General features: G+C 37.9%; 1 protein-coding gene across 2 annotated transcripts; it reads right to left on the bottom strand.

Moving 5' to 3' along the window:
- Window positions 1-934: 934 nt before the first annotated feature.
- LOC122549785 (anterior gradient protein 3) lies at window positions 935-13,923 on the bottom strand. Of its 2 annotated transcripts, none has more exons than XM_043689815.2 (8): window positions 13,768-13,923; window positions 13,434-13,616; window positions 13,276-13,339; window positions 8,655-8,707; window positions 8,413-8,489; window positions 4,007-4,070; window positions 3,808-3,891; window positions 935-1,186 (listed from the first exon to the last, which is right to left on the bottom strand). In XM_043689815.2, the coding sequence occupies exons 2-8, from the start codon at window positions 13,594-13,596 to the stop codon at window positions 1,137-1,139; spliced, it is 555 nt and encodes a 184-aa protein (XP_043545750.1). In that variant the 5' UTR covers window positions 13,597-13,616; window positions 13,768-13,923; the 3' UTR covers window positions 935-1,136. The 2 variants fall into 2 exon arrangements, with proteins under 2 accessions (XP_043545750.1, XP_087843229.1); XM_087987103.1 differs by having other exon boundaries at window positions 13,434-13,630; window positions 13,768-13,895.
- Window positions 13,924-14,269: the final 346 nt, after the last annotated feature.

Raw genomic sequence — 14,269 nt, 5'->3', positions numbered from 1 at the left:
ACACTCAACATTGTCCATTGGTCAAAGATACAAGGCACTGCACACAAAATCTCCTGCTGCACTGTCTATTAAGTTTACATTTAACAGGTAAATGATCATCATTCATGTTTAACAATCAAATCAGAATCAATACAAATCTAAAAAAGTGAAGTCTTGTACATTGTTCCATGGGGTCATTTGATAAATTTAGTTATTTGAATTTGTTCATTCCAACATGTTCCTGACAATTTTCTGATGTCACATTTCTACATCCCACAATAAACAGGCTGATTTGCTGTCACACCATTATGTGAAACTGACAATACATAGCTAACAATTATCCTCCTGCCTCTCCTCAGTCACCAGAGATCCATTTTCTCTAATCTGACCTGTAGTCATTTACTTTCCAGGATATTTATTCAATTGAGATGTATTTAAAATTGATAAAGAACATCACAGAATTTCATTTTTCCTATAAATTTAGCTTCAGTTATTAATTGTCAAGTTTGATTTCAAACCACCAGGACGTGCCATTTGGTTGAAAAAAAAAGAAAATGTCTATAATAATAAAAAAGGCCTGCATGGGTACTAGCTAAAAATTCAGAACAGAGTAAGCAAGTTTTATTTGCAATGCCACCTTTAATGTCCAGTAAACAATCTAATCAGTGTATAAACTGACTGTCCAGTGCAAGTATCACATAATTAAGTGTCACTTGTTAACTCATTTTTAAAATGATTAATGATCAACAGTGTGCGATTATATGACATAAAATAAACCTACACTTTAAAAGTACATTCTAGCTGTAAAATATGTGAGATATCCTGAGGTCATGAAAAGCATTATACAAAATGGAAATTCCTTTTATATTTTTAATTGTAAATCGATCACAGAACTATATAATAGGAAGTATTACTGTCTGTTCACTTAATTGTACAGAATTTGTGCACACACAGATTGATATCAAAAGCATTTATTAAAATGTCATTGCTTACAAGCCAAGATGCCGTTATTGGGAGAACATTATTTACACTTGTTTTGCAAAGATCAATACAATATTGGGATAGTGACTCTACACAATGACTGTATTATAGTTACAAGTGTTGAACAGAAGTAATGTAATGAATAAAGCTTATAATAGATAGGTGACTTCAAGCTTCTATAAATCAATTTTCAGAAGCTTTCGGGCAGTCTTCATATTTGCAGTCACTAAAGAAAAATAAGCAAAGTATTATTCATGTATCATCAAATTTATTACAGTTTGCTATCTCTATTGGGTTGTAGAGTTCACAATATTCCTGTTGTGTATGCTATCAGCATCAATGCAGGTCTGAAAGATCGATCTCAGAATGTAAATTGCGCAGTTTTATGGAAAAGAGAGATCGTGGACCATGGAAGATACTCCAGTAAACTGGAATGTCATGACAAAGATTCTTAATTCAATCCCTGGTTCATGCTATTTCATTGACTGATTAGCAATGTTGAACTGGAGAAAATTTAATATGACTGGAACAAAATCGGAGAGTTGTTCAGCAGAGAACAGGCCATTTGACTTGCTGTGCCTGCACCAGCTCTGAATGAGCAATTCGCTTTGTTCCATTCTCTCCCCTTCTTCTTGTAACCTTGCACATTTGTTTTCAGTTTAACTGTCTGATTCCCACTTAAATGCCCCAAACTGTTTTTAAGCAATGCATTCTAAATCTTAGCCATGTGGAATAGCTGTGTACAAATATTACTTTTGAAAAAGAAAACTCAGTTTGATTCTTTTGGCAGTGGGGATCAAAAGAATTAACACTTCAGATATTGATCTTGTGAAGTCACAGTTCAAGTTCATTGCTTTCTAAATTGTTGCATTTCAGCTGTCAGCATCAAATAGCTTCTGCCATAAGCTCTTTTATCCAAAATTTCTTTCAGCACCTGTTTTTATTGTGTGATGAAGTGGATAGTTCTCCCATCCGCAGGATGTGCTTGTAATAGAGTTGAGCAAAGAATGTTTCATACATAGTAAATGATTTTGAAAAGGGTGAGCTCTACTTTCCATCAATGGGAATCTGGTTGATGTCAAATTGGGGCAAAAGTTTTAGATTTACTTCTTTTCCCCTTAGCTCTTATAAAACCAACTCATGGGGTCAGAAAATTTTACACCATCAATGTATTAGCTTGGATGCCCACAACCAAAAGATGACTTGCTGCAAGAGTTAAGCTGAGTGTCATGTTCTGTCCTTTTCTGCATTTCTTTTTTACTCCCCAAATGTGTGAAACCATTTCTGTTCTAAAAAGTCACAATAAATTCTTCAACTACATTTGTGTTTGGGTACTTCATGATCTAACATAAAATAACTTCAAGTTTCATGCTTTGTTTTTTTTTAAATTTTAAACAGACTTGCTACTTCCTTGTCTACTGTTCAGTTTTACTTTCCTTTTGGCCTGTCAACACCCTTTGTAATTGGATTACCTTGATCAGATCCTCTCACCTTCTCTCCTCTAATCACAATGACACCGGTTTCTTTAACTGGTTGAAGTAACAACCACATTCAGACTACAGATTGTTAAGTATAAAAGAAAAGCTATTGAATAACTTTAAATAGGTCACTATCCTATTTTTTGTCACCAATAAATTGCAAATTTTGAAACGTTAAGTATTTATTTAAAATTCAGATCTCCCAAGTCAATTAAATAGGAATGTAATTTTCACAATGGTTTCACAGACAGTCCAGCTTTGACTAGAACTGACTGTCAATTTGCCAAGAAACATATTTGGTTGAAATTTTAAATTAGCACTGGAGGATTAGAAGATCAATGTTCCTAATGTGTGCTCCAGCCTTGGAATGTTGCCTTCTGGAAGCATATATTAGAAAATCACAAGCACATTCCCAACAATGTTCTGCCATTTGAACAGGATCCCATAGGCACTAGTAATCTTCTGGTACTTTGAGTGAACCAAGAACTTCCACTCCCAGTAGGTTATTCAACTGTGAATGTGTTACAGTTGATACCAATCCTGCCTCACCCAGAGTCAGGTTCCTAATGGCAGCATTCAGAGAAACCACCAGGAGTTGGGGCCAGAATTACTTTATTCCCTCCACTTTCTATAATCCGGGGAATCTGAAAATAGAAGCATTACCACTCCAGTTGGAACTGTTTGAAAAGGCAGTGACTGGGGCTGAACTTTAATTCAGCTGCAGAGATGAGATAGATGGGTTTGAATGTGCTGCTACTGGCAAAAATGGAGGCAGAGTTAATGGTCTATATTGACTGTGGAAGACTACAGACTGCCTAAATGAACAGATGTTGCTCCTTGAGCTTTTGTTGAGCTTCTTTGGAATGCAGAAGAGAAAATTAAATAGAGTTAGTTCCCTTTGACTGAAGAAAGGTGTTCCATAAAAAAAAAAGTGGATACCCATTTTGATTTCACTTTCTTTGCAAGTTTCAGTTTTACTCTTGTTTTTACTTTCAAATCGTAGCCATTCATCATTCTGTCATTCAAATCTCCTCTCCATACATCTTCCGTTTCTTGACTTGTCCTATCACTTTTTTGCTCTTGCACCACCAACCTTTGTAGTTTGGTCTGTCACCTACGCCTTCCATCATATAAAGACATTCCCTCCTGTCCGTTTTAATACATCCCACTTCCAGTTGCTCAAAACCTATTGCGTTTCTAACTTTTCTTAGCTTTGATGCAAAGTAATTGACCTCATTTGTGAGCTCTTAATCCTCCCTCTACATATGTTGCCTGGACGTTCATTTCCAATGGTATTTCCAGCATGTGCAACAGATTTTAAAAACAAAGAACAACTGTTTTTACTGTAGTTGAAGCAAACTGAACTTACAGATTTCCATGTCTTGAGGCTCATAGGTATATTTACGGTTATCGTATTTCCCTGTGATATCTGCCCTCACTGTTAAGGAAGGATCTGTATTCAAAGACAAAAAAAAGGAATTCAATACACATAAGTACAGAAATGAAATGCCTGGAATGCCAACCATAATTATATTCTTCGAAAAATATGTTGACATTGAAATTCTTACCGACAAATATTATCCTTGGAACATACTGCTGGTCAGGTCTCAAATTGTCGTCATTTGTCTCAAACTGTAATGAAGAAACTGATTTAGTTGCAGCACTAGCATTAAAAACAAACAACATTTGCATATACCAATGCCAATCAGTAACAGAAACAATGCTAAAAGGTGCATAGATTGTTAAGAGAAAAAGAAGTCAGAAATAAACATGCATATGCTTAACGTGAACCTGCTCTTTAAACAAGGTGCTGGTGTAAAATGGAACAGTACAGCATAAATAAGTAAGTAGCTTCCATTGTTTTCTTTCATTTACCAACTGTGTTAACTGAAAATGCCACTCTCAAAGGGAAGTCTCATGTAGTTGCACTGGTGTGTAAGATTCCAAAGGGTGTCTGGAAGATTCTGACATGCAGTTACTACTGTTCAAATGTTGTGTGACAATGTGTGAACTGGTCTGTATTTAGAGAACACCACAGTTCTATTAAAATAATGACTGGCTATTGGCTTTACATTGTTTGCTTTCGCATCTTGCACCATTCCCATATGTATAAAGCATATTAGGAGCAGTATTAAACAGAATCACAAGGGGAAGGTTGGAATTGCCCAAAAACTTTTTCTAATCAAGATGTTAACAAGGTTTTGATTTATAAAGGAAATATCAGCAAGTTTTATCATTAGGACTTTTGATAATTAAGAATATGATACTTGAAAGTCTTGTTGAGCCATCCTCCAATGCCAACTTCCCATCACAGATTGCACTACAGATTTAATTCAGATGTTGGTATAACCATGATGTAGTTATACATCTGGTTACAGCATCTGGTTACAGCATCTGCTGTAATTTGCTCCTCTGTTATTTCTTTTGCAGGTCTCTCTTGATCTCAGTTTTATGGGATCTGAAAATGTGTCACACTCAAGTGGCAATCACAGGCTATTAATAATGTGCAATTTAGCTCCATTCTGATTCATCCTGCTTTTGTCATGCACAAAACTCCTGCAAGGAAATTGATGTTCGTTGTGGTTTTGCATGTGAAAGCTACCATGCACGTCAACTTTGTTCCATCAGTCATGTAGGAAATCATCACTATGATCTTGTCTTTTGGCCTGTCATTTCCATTAGAACTTTAAGTTTTCTACCCCACAGTTTGGTTACTGGTCATCAAAATTAATGGGCACTTGTAAATGTGATTAAATGGTTATGTGTGATTTTGCTGCCTAAGAGTGCTGGAAATGGATAATTTTGGCACTGGAGGGCTTTTAGTAGTCCGAACAATTTCAGTCTTCAGTCTACTTTTTCCCCATAAAGCAGCTACATTTAATTAACTGTTGGACTGAAATCTTTGTTAGATTCACTGTTTGATTAAGCTCACTTGAGTGTGTATCTCAACATATTTCTGATGTAATCATTTCAATGATTTACAGAGTTTATGATTGGATTCCTACAGTATGGAAACAGGCCCTTTAGCCCAACAAGTCCACACCAACCCTCCGAGGAGTAACCACCTAGACCCTCAGCCTATATTTACCGCTGACTAATACACCTAACACTATGGGCAATTTAGCATGCCAATTTACCTGGACTGCACATCTTTGTATTGAGAGAGGAAACCAGAGCACCTGGAGGAAACCCACACACACACACACACACACACGGTGATTGTCTGTGTGGAGTTTGCACAATTACCTGAGGCAGGAATTGAACCCATATCCCTGGTGCTGTGAGGCAGCAGTGCTAGCCACCGAGCCATAATTCTGCATGCTGCAGTGCTCCAGTGAATCACAGTATAAACTGGAGGAACAATATCTCCTCTTCAGACTAGGCACTTTATAACCTTCTGGACTTAATATTGAGTTCAACATCGTAAAGCTGTGAACCAACTCCTACTCCTTCCCTTTCTTATAGCTTCACCTGTTACATTCTGTTATCGTGTCCTCCCTCATCTCACCCCAGACAAGTGGGAATGTTTGTTCCTGTCTGGCAATTAGGCACACCATTGTTGTGCCATTCTCACATTCTGATCACTTAATCTGAACTATCAATATACTTTCTCACCCCAGCACTCCAAACCCCACTACTGTATAAATGCTGCCCAGTCCACACTTCACTTTAGCCCTGATGAAGAATCACCTCGACTTGAAACATTAGCCGGTTCTCTCTCTTCCCATGGCTGCTACCTGACCCACTGTTATCTCCAGCATTTGTTGTTTTCAGTACAGATTCCAGCATCTACTGTAACTTGCTCCTACCTTAAACTTCTGTGCATCTTCAAAAGGCACATTATTTGCTTGATCCCACAAACTGAATTAAGAGTATAAGGGAAGTTAAGAATATAAGGGGTGCTAAATTGAGACTGATTACTAATACAAGTGTTACATTTCATAGCCATACTTACAGACTATTTTGCAAATACATAGATTCATAGAGATGCACAACACAAAACTGACTGTTCGGTCCAACTTGTCCATGCTGACCAGGTATCCCAACCTAATTTACTGCCATTTGTCAGTACTTGGCCCATATTCCTCTAAACCTTTCCTTTTAAATGTTGGAATTTTACTAGCCTCCACCACTTCCTCTGCATACCTGCACCATCTTCTGCATGAAAAAGTTGCCCCTTAGGTCTCTTAAATTGGTCCCCTCTCACCCTAAATCTATGCCCTCTAGTTCTGGACTTCCTCACTCCAGGCAAAAGGCCTTGTCTATTTACCCTATCCATGCTCCTCATGATTGTAAACACCTCTATAAAGGTACCCGTCAGCCTCAGACGCTCAACAGAAAACAGCCCAAGCCTATTCAGCCTCTCCCTATAGCTCAAACCCTCCAATCCTGGCAACATCCTTGTAAATATTTTCTGAACCCTTTCAAGTTTCACAACATCCTTCCCATAGGAGGGAGACCAGAACTGCACACAATTTTAATTTTTGACTCCAAGGAATTGGGTTTGTCTTAGTCATCTGGTGGACTTAAATGCCGTGATCTACAGTAATTCCCTACATCAGAAGCTTTGCCTCAAGGTTTGCCACAATCAAACCATTTATAAATATGTACTAAACTAAAAAGCATACATCTGCTCACAATGTACAATACTTACTTGTCCTTGATTGTTATTATTTACTATAATATAGCAAACTCGTTCTTTTGTTAAATGTATCATGGGGAAATGGGAGAATGAGAAACATGTGCTCCTGTGATAGTCTTAGTAAGAACAACAATTTCTTTAAATTAAAAATAAGTCCTACGTGAACTGAAGTAGTTAAGAAAAAAAATTATAATCTATGGTTAGATAGTAATTTCCATTGTATGTAAGGGAATCATTCATGATTAAGCCAATTGATGGTCACTGAGGAATTTCTTGTAAACAACTAATATCATACCTATATTTAAATGTGGTGGTAAAACAGACAGTGAATTAAATATGTAATCTTAATTGAAATCAATTCGAATGTTCTTGACAATTGTTTGTGAAATAATGAATTTGGAAAACAGCAATTAAGCAACTAATTGGGCGAAGTCCTACCTGACCAAAAGTCTTTGAAACAGAACAAAAGGCCTATTGAATTAATCCCTACAGTGTTATGTAAGTAAACTTCTGAAAAGGTGATTGTAAAGATACTTCCTTTTTAAAAAAAAAATCACTGACAATTAAAATCGAAGTAGTGAGTATTCAGGGACAGAACTTGGGAATGGACAATTAAGTATTTGAAAGATAACTAAAAGCACATTATGCTGAAAATGAGAGAGAATGGATTGTGAAATACATAGACTAAGATGTTTGAAGGCTTATCATTGTAAAGCAGTGGAATTAAAAAAAAACGAAGTATAGCAGGCTGGACAATGATAGATGTAATCAACTGTGAACAACTGTACATTGGGAAAAAGAGCAACATATACTTTATGGTGCTGAAATAGTTCAGAATGAAGTTAAAACAGACTCTTTCTTGGTAGACCCAATAGATGAATCAAAGGGCCAATGAATAACATCAATGGAATGCTGAACTCAAAAGGCCAAAACTGTAAAATGAAAGTCAAAAGGATGTTATGGTCAAACCATACTATCTTCTGACTACAGGTTGACTAATATGTTTAGTTGCTAAAAATGATACAAAAACTGGATCTATGACGATACTGATTTTCAAGAATAAAGGATATTGAGAGACTGTAAAGAGCCAAAGGTTGATCATTAATGTTAAAGATTTATAATTTAAGTCCTCAATGAAACCATATTTCAATCTAAAAATATCTGAGGTGATCGTGGAGGATTTGAAAATGGTAAAATGCATGGAAAATATTATTCTCAAATTAAACTGTATGGATAAGCAAATTGAAATTCATAATCTTTACAATATTAGCATCATTTCCTGGATATGTGCTTTTACAACATAAAGCATTCAATGTCTATTTTCTCACTTACCACAAGATTGAGCATAATAAAGTCTTCTTTTGCCATTTTCTGGATTTCCTCATTCTCAGCAAATGCCTTCTTTAAGGCTGTGAAGAAGAGTTATGAAAAATACTTAAATTGTACAATACTTCTGACCATTTTTGGTAAAGTGATTGTGAATATTTCAACCTAAATCTGAGCATTCTTGGCAGCTATTTCACTCTAAAGCATGAGTAAAGGAAATGAACATGGATTTTGAAGTGATCCCTTACCTTGACTGTATTGGCAATCCTCCAAGTGATGGATAACCATTAAAGGTTTGTTACTGAAATAGAAAAACAACAAACATATATTTATTTAACAAAATAAAAATGTCAGATTAAAGAGTAAATAAAACATGTCAAACTATAATTAATATTTCATTGTTTAAATCCTATGAAAAACATATGTTTAAAGAAAATTAATTTGTGTAATGAACTGAAATTCTTATTACGTGTGGTCAGTATTGAAGATTGAAATAGTTTTTCACCAGTTGTTTTTCTATTTAACTTAAAATTCTTGAGTGTTTTCAGATGGATTTACCAAAAATCATTTAGGAAATATGATAAGTAACTAGCAACTTTCTATTACATTACAGGCCATTTAAGTTTATCAGTCAGCATACCGACCATTAAGAATTGGATTGGAACATATTAAACATTTTTGACTTATGACAACGAGAGAGAGGAAAGGTTAAGTTTACATCTTTAGCAGGTTTGCGTGTTGCAAGAACTACATATAGGAAAGAGATTATCTTAATGCTGCATGAATTGAAATAGCTAAGAGTGTATTTCAAAGAGTCACCCTATCGCAGGAGACTCAGACTTGACATGAAACATCATCATTCAACACAGAGCAATAAAGAAACAAATGTCAATGGAATGCTGAATGATTAACATCAACCACAGAATCAGTTGGGAGGGATGACCTTTTTAGAATTGAGAGGAGGAGGAGGAATTTCTTCAGCTAGCAGGTAGTTAGTCTGTGGAATTTATTGGTGCAGAGCATTGTGGAAACCAAGTAATTGAGTGTACTTAAGGCAGAGATAGATAGGTTCTGATTGGTAAGGCGATCAAGGCTTATGGGGAGAACCCTGAAAATGGGGTTGAGTAACATATCAGCCATGATTGATGGGCTGAATTGCCTAATTCTGCTCCAGTATCTTATGGTATTATGGCCTAAGTCATAAGGTAATTGCTAAGCTTTGTGCTTTGGTAAAATTACATCCCAAGCAGCATGTGAAATTCTATTCCTTAAGGGAGGAGAGATCTTCAACCACTGGATGAAATGTTAGAAAAGATACATGGCAGATCTATTGAATTAATACTGAATTGTGTTGAAACATTAGAGAAAAAATTTGATTGTTTAAAGCAAAAAAATCAAAGGAAAGAAAAATGTCAATGCTATTTTTGTGAGTGAAATCATGAAATCCTTATGCACATAAAGAACAAACAACAAGATCTAGATTAATTAGTGGGGGCAGATACCCTGAAATTGTTAACAAGACAAATCAGTGATAAAATTGGGTGGTCATCAGACTTATCCAGATGGATGATGACAATGCACCATATGGCCTTCCTCCTTGATTACCTGCATTGGGATAGCATTGGTACTTGCCTAATTGGTCACAGTAGGACATAGGAATGTCACAACCACCAGGAATGTGTCATAGCAAGAACAAGCAACATTCCTTTAAGGTGTGCATATTTGTAACTGAATGATTTAAACGCACTGACTGGTGGTACACAGTAAAGAAAATTCAGATGTAACATTACGGCAAGTTCCTTGACTGATTGCTGCAGTCCAACATTGCTCAAGATGCATTTGTAATTTAAGCATCATCATGTCTTAAATGATAACAACACCAAGGAAATACTTGGATGGATACTATCATCCTTGTGGAGAATTACTGCTCATCAGATTTTGCCTGTTGGTGTTCGCTCAAGTTGACTTGGCATGATAATGAGAGTTCATCTCACTCAAATATCTGTGGTGCTCCAGACACTTGACAAAGGTCAAAGGTGGATTGTCAAACACAGTAAACAGACTGTTGGCAGCCTATAGGTTACCACCTATTTTTGATGTTATTGATGGCACAACTCAAGACCTATTTCAGGATTTGAGCTGTTGAAACTCACATGAGAATGACAGCATGAAAGATTGGCCCTGTAACAAAGAAAACATCAGCCACGAACAAATGCTTATTGTTTAGTGTGGCTTCTCTATCATGTAGGGAGGGTTCTTTGATTTCTGATATCTGGACCATGATGAACCGAGTACACTGTTTGTATACAGATTCCTCATGGGTTTAGTGTGACAAGAAGCATTGGTAAATACTGAGTCAAATTGGTCTCTGTGCCATTAGTAATTTGCCATTTGCCTTTTGCACCAACGTGAACTAGCTTGTGAAGTGAACAGACAGCACATGAGCTCAGCTCACTGGGCCTCAGGCATAATGGCCTGAGATAGCTATGCCTGATTTTAACAAGCATGTGCATTTAAAAAAAAATCAGATTGGTAAAAAAAACATGGAAACAGACCCTTGGCCCCAAACTGGTCCATGCTGACCATGGTGCCAACTCAGCACTGCCCTCTTGACCTGTCCATCATCCTTCCCATCTATCCACTCCACCCTCCTCTCTGACCTATCACCTTCTCCCCCACCTTCATCTACCTATCGCATTCTCAGCTACCTTCCCCCTAGCCCTAGTCCCCTCCTATTTATCTCTCAGCGCCCCGGCCCACAAGCCTCATTCCTGATGAAGGGCTTATGCCCAAAACATTGATTCTCCAGCTCCTCAGATGCTGCCTGACTTGTTGTGCTTTTCCAACACCACACTCTGATCTATAGCATCTGCAACCCTCACTTTCCCCTATGGTGTCCATTCAGCTAGTTTCAGTTGCCTGCGTTTAGCCCATATCCCTCTGAACCCTTCCCATTCACGTACCTATCCAAATGGTTTTTAAATATTCCTATTGTACCTGCTTCAACTACTTTCTCTGGCAGCCCATTCCATATACGCAGCATTCTCTACATGAAGTAGTGGTTTCTCATGTCCTTAAATCTTTCCCTCTGACCTTAAACCTATCTTCTCTAGTTTTCAACTCCCCATCTGTGTGAAAACCTCTATATGCATTCATCCTATGCTCCTCATGAGTTTATACTCCTCAATAGAGTCACCCCTCATTCTCCCAAGGAATAAAGTCAGATCTTGGCCAACCTCTCCCTATAACTCAGGCCTGCTAGTCCAGGCAACATCCTCGTAAATCTGCTTTGCCCTCTTTAGTTTAACAAAGTCTTTCCTATAACTGGGTGACCAAAACTGTACTCAATACTCCAAGTGTGGCCTCACCAACCACTTATACAACTGTAACATAACATCCCAAATCCTATACTCAATGGCTTGACTGAAGGCCAGCGTGCTAAATGCCTTCTTCACCACCCTGCCTACTTATGATGCTGCTTTCAAGGAACTCCTAGGTCCCTGTGTTCCACAACACTCCTCAGGACCTTACCACTTACTTTATAAGTTCTACTTTGGTTTGAGTTTCCAAAGTGCAACACCTCCCACATATCATACTGAATTGCATTTGCCAATCCTCAGCCCATTTCCCCATGTGATCAAGATCCCTCTGTAATTTTTGATAACATTCCTCATTACCAATGATACCTCCTAATTTTGTATCATCTGCAAACTTACTAATCATGTCTCATCCACTCACATCCAGGTTTTAGTTAATCAAAAGTAAAACAAGGATAATCACATTTAGAACTATCAAAGTAACAATCCTCACATTCTGATTCCATTTACAAATTTGTAGAATGTTGTATTGATTGAAGATGCAGATTAAGTGCACCTATTTCTGGGAGCCTTCCCATAGTGTACACCCTTCTCTTCCATGAGACAACTCATCTCAGCGCCAAAGCATTCGAGAGTGGCTGGCACTGTCATTCCCTGAGGAGAATTAGAATCTGATATTCTAGATAGATTCCTCTCCCAGAGAACAGTTAGTACCTGCTGAATCAATGCTTTTCCAGCACCACACTCCTGACCCTGTTCAATGAATGTCGATCTTTAGCTTATTCTTTTTAAGTACGCAGGAATGAAGGGATCTGGGGATAGTGAAGGAACGTGAAGCAGTGGGAAAATCAGCCATGATCTTATTCAATGTCTGAACAAGCTCGAAGGGACAAGTATACTTAATTTCTTATATTTTAAGGATTTGGAGCCATTTGTATTTAGACAAAACTGGGGCTCAGGAGAAATTATATTTACGGAAGAGATATCAATTCATTCAATTAACAAACCCATGGCTAGTACTAACATATACAATTAATCGGCCAGAGATTCGGTCTTGGATACTAATCTATATCCGCCTTTGAGGCACAACAGACGTTTGCAACACTTAGAAACAAAAACAGAGTACACATGACTACGCTTCATGTTTTACGTGGTGTTCCGGTATCCTCGGAATAGGTTCTTTTCGTGTATTTCCGTCTTACCTCCCCCCTTTTTGTCAATCAATGGGATGTTACTGAGGCGAGGACGAGAAACATTTGTCTCAGCAATGATCGCTACAGTTTGCTGTTGGAATATGTGCACGCACTCCTATAGACAGCCCTTTGCTTCCCATTAATACCTCTAACCTGGGGGTTTCACTCCTCCCAAGGCGTTGCAGTTTGCGGGACTTAACTATCAGTCATTTTGGAAGTTATTCCACATCCACCAGCCAATATCAATTGCATATACTCAATAGCCTACAGGAACATACAAGCATCCGAGGCAGTGAAGGTGGGCAGGGTGCAGACAGAAGACCGAGAGACACGAGAGAGCGTTTTTACTTAGACATTACGTTTTCCTAGTTTTGTGCAGTCCTTCCTCGTAGGTCTGAATCCAATCAATATCGTCGCCCCATCCTGAAATGGAACAAAAATGCACAAAGTTCAGTTAATGGAGCAGGTGGAAAGCACAGTGTGTAACCTCTCCCACCAGCCCGCTGTGACTGCTTACCTCTGGATAAACTGGGAGGGCATTTCTTCTCATCCGAACTCTCCTTTTTAGGTGGAGGGCTCGCAGTCTTCTGGGGAGGGGTCAAAGTCTTCTGGGACCCTCTGGCCAGACAACTTGAGACAGCCACCAGCAATACCAGCAAGAACAGCGAAAGTCGAGCCATCCTGGTAGGGATTCCGATTACTGGAAACACAGAACTAAATGTTACCTATGTACGCGACACCGTCATTCCCCAGAGAGAGAGAGAGAGAAAGCAAGTTTTAGGAACTGCTTTAGATTGCCAAAAGTGATCTCATTTTCCTAGTGAAAATCAAAAGTTGCATTCCTTGCTTACCTGTGACAGGTAACAGTGAATCCGAGCTGAGTGCTGTTAAGACTGAGCTGTGATTCGAGAGGTGCTGTGTTCCCAAATATATACCCGATCATCGGCACCCCATTGGTCACCATCCTTTCCTCGCCCTCCCCAACTTGGGAATGCAGGAAGAATAGACTTTACTTAAGATTTAAGTAAAAAAAAAGAATCATTTTGGAACTTGTTGAGCTCAAAAGGTTCGCAATAAAGTTTCTTAGGTGCAATTTTGCAATATTAATTAGATAGAGCTAACTATTTAAAAAATGTGATATCCTTTCAAACCATTGAGTAATTCAAATCAGTATCTGTTGATTCCTCTGAAAGCTGACTGGTCTCTCTACTATTGGCTGAAAGTTTTGCAAACAGCATTGTCGTTTTTTTAAAATGATATAACAATTGACTACTGTGCTGATTCATAACTTCAGATCTGATTTGTATGAATTGTGGCAACACCCCAATGTTGCCTCTGCACTAATTGTGGATT

Source organism: Chiloscyllium plagiosum, unplaced genomic scaffold (genome assembly GCF_037043375.1).
Source record: "Chiloscyllium plagiosum isolate Xiang-an unplaced genomic scaffold, Cpla_swu_hap1 HiC_scaffold_5, whole genome shotgun sequence".
NCBI classification, from domain to species: domain Eukaryota; kingdom Metazoa; phylum Chordata; class Chondrichthyes; order Orectolobiformes; family Hemiscylliidae; genus Chiloscyllium; species Chiloscyllium plagiosum.
The sequence above is the reverse complement of the archived record's forward strand: the minus strand, read 5'-3'. Positions and strand labels throughout refer to the sequence as shown.

Excerpts from the sequence above, each read along its gene's own strand:
- LOC122549785 (XM_087987103.1), bottom strand. The coding sequence starts at position 13,880 with ATGGTGACCAATGGGGTGCCGATGATCGGGTATATATTTGGGAACACA. Across the intron at positions 8,708-13,275 it reads CTGCACAAAACTAGGAAAAC|TAACAAACCTTTAATGGTTA; the intron begins GTAATGTCTAAG and ends TTTCTATTTCAG. Across the intron at positions 8,490-8,654 it reads GGATTGCCAATACAGTCAAG|CCTTAAAGAAGGCATTTGCT; the intron begins GTAAGGGATCAC and ends TCTTCTTCACAG.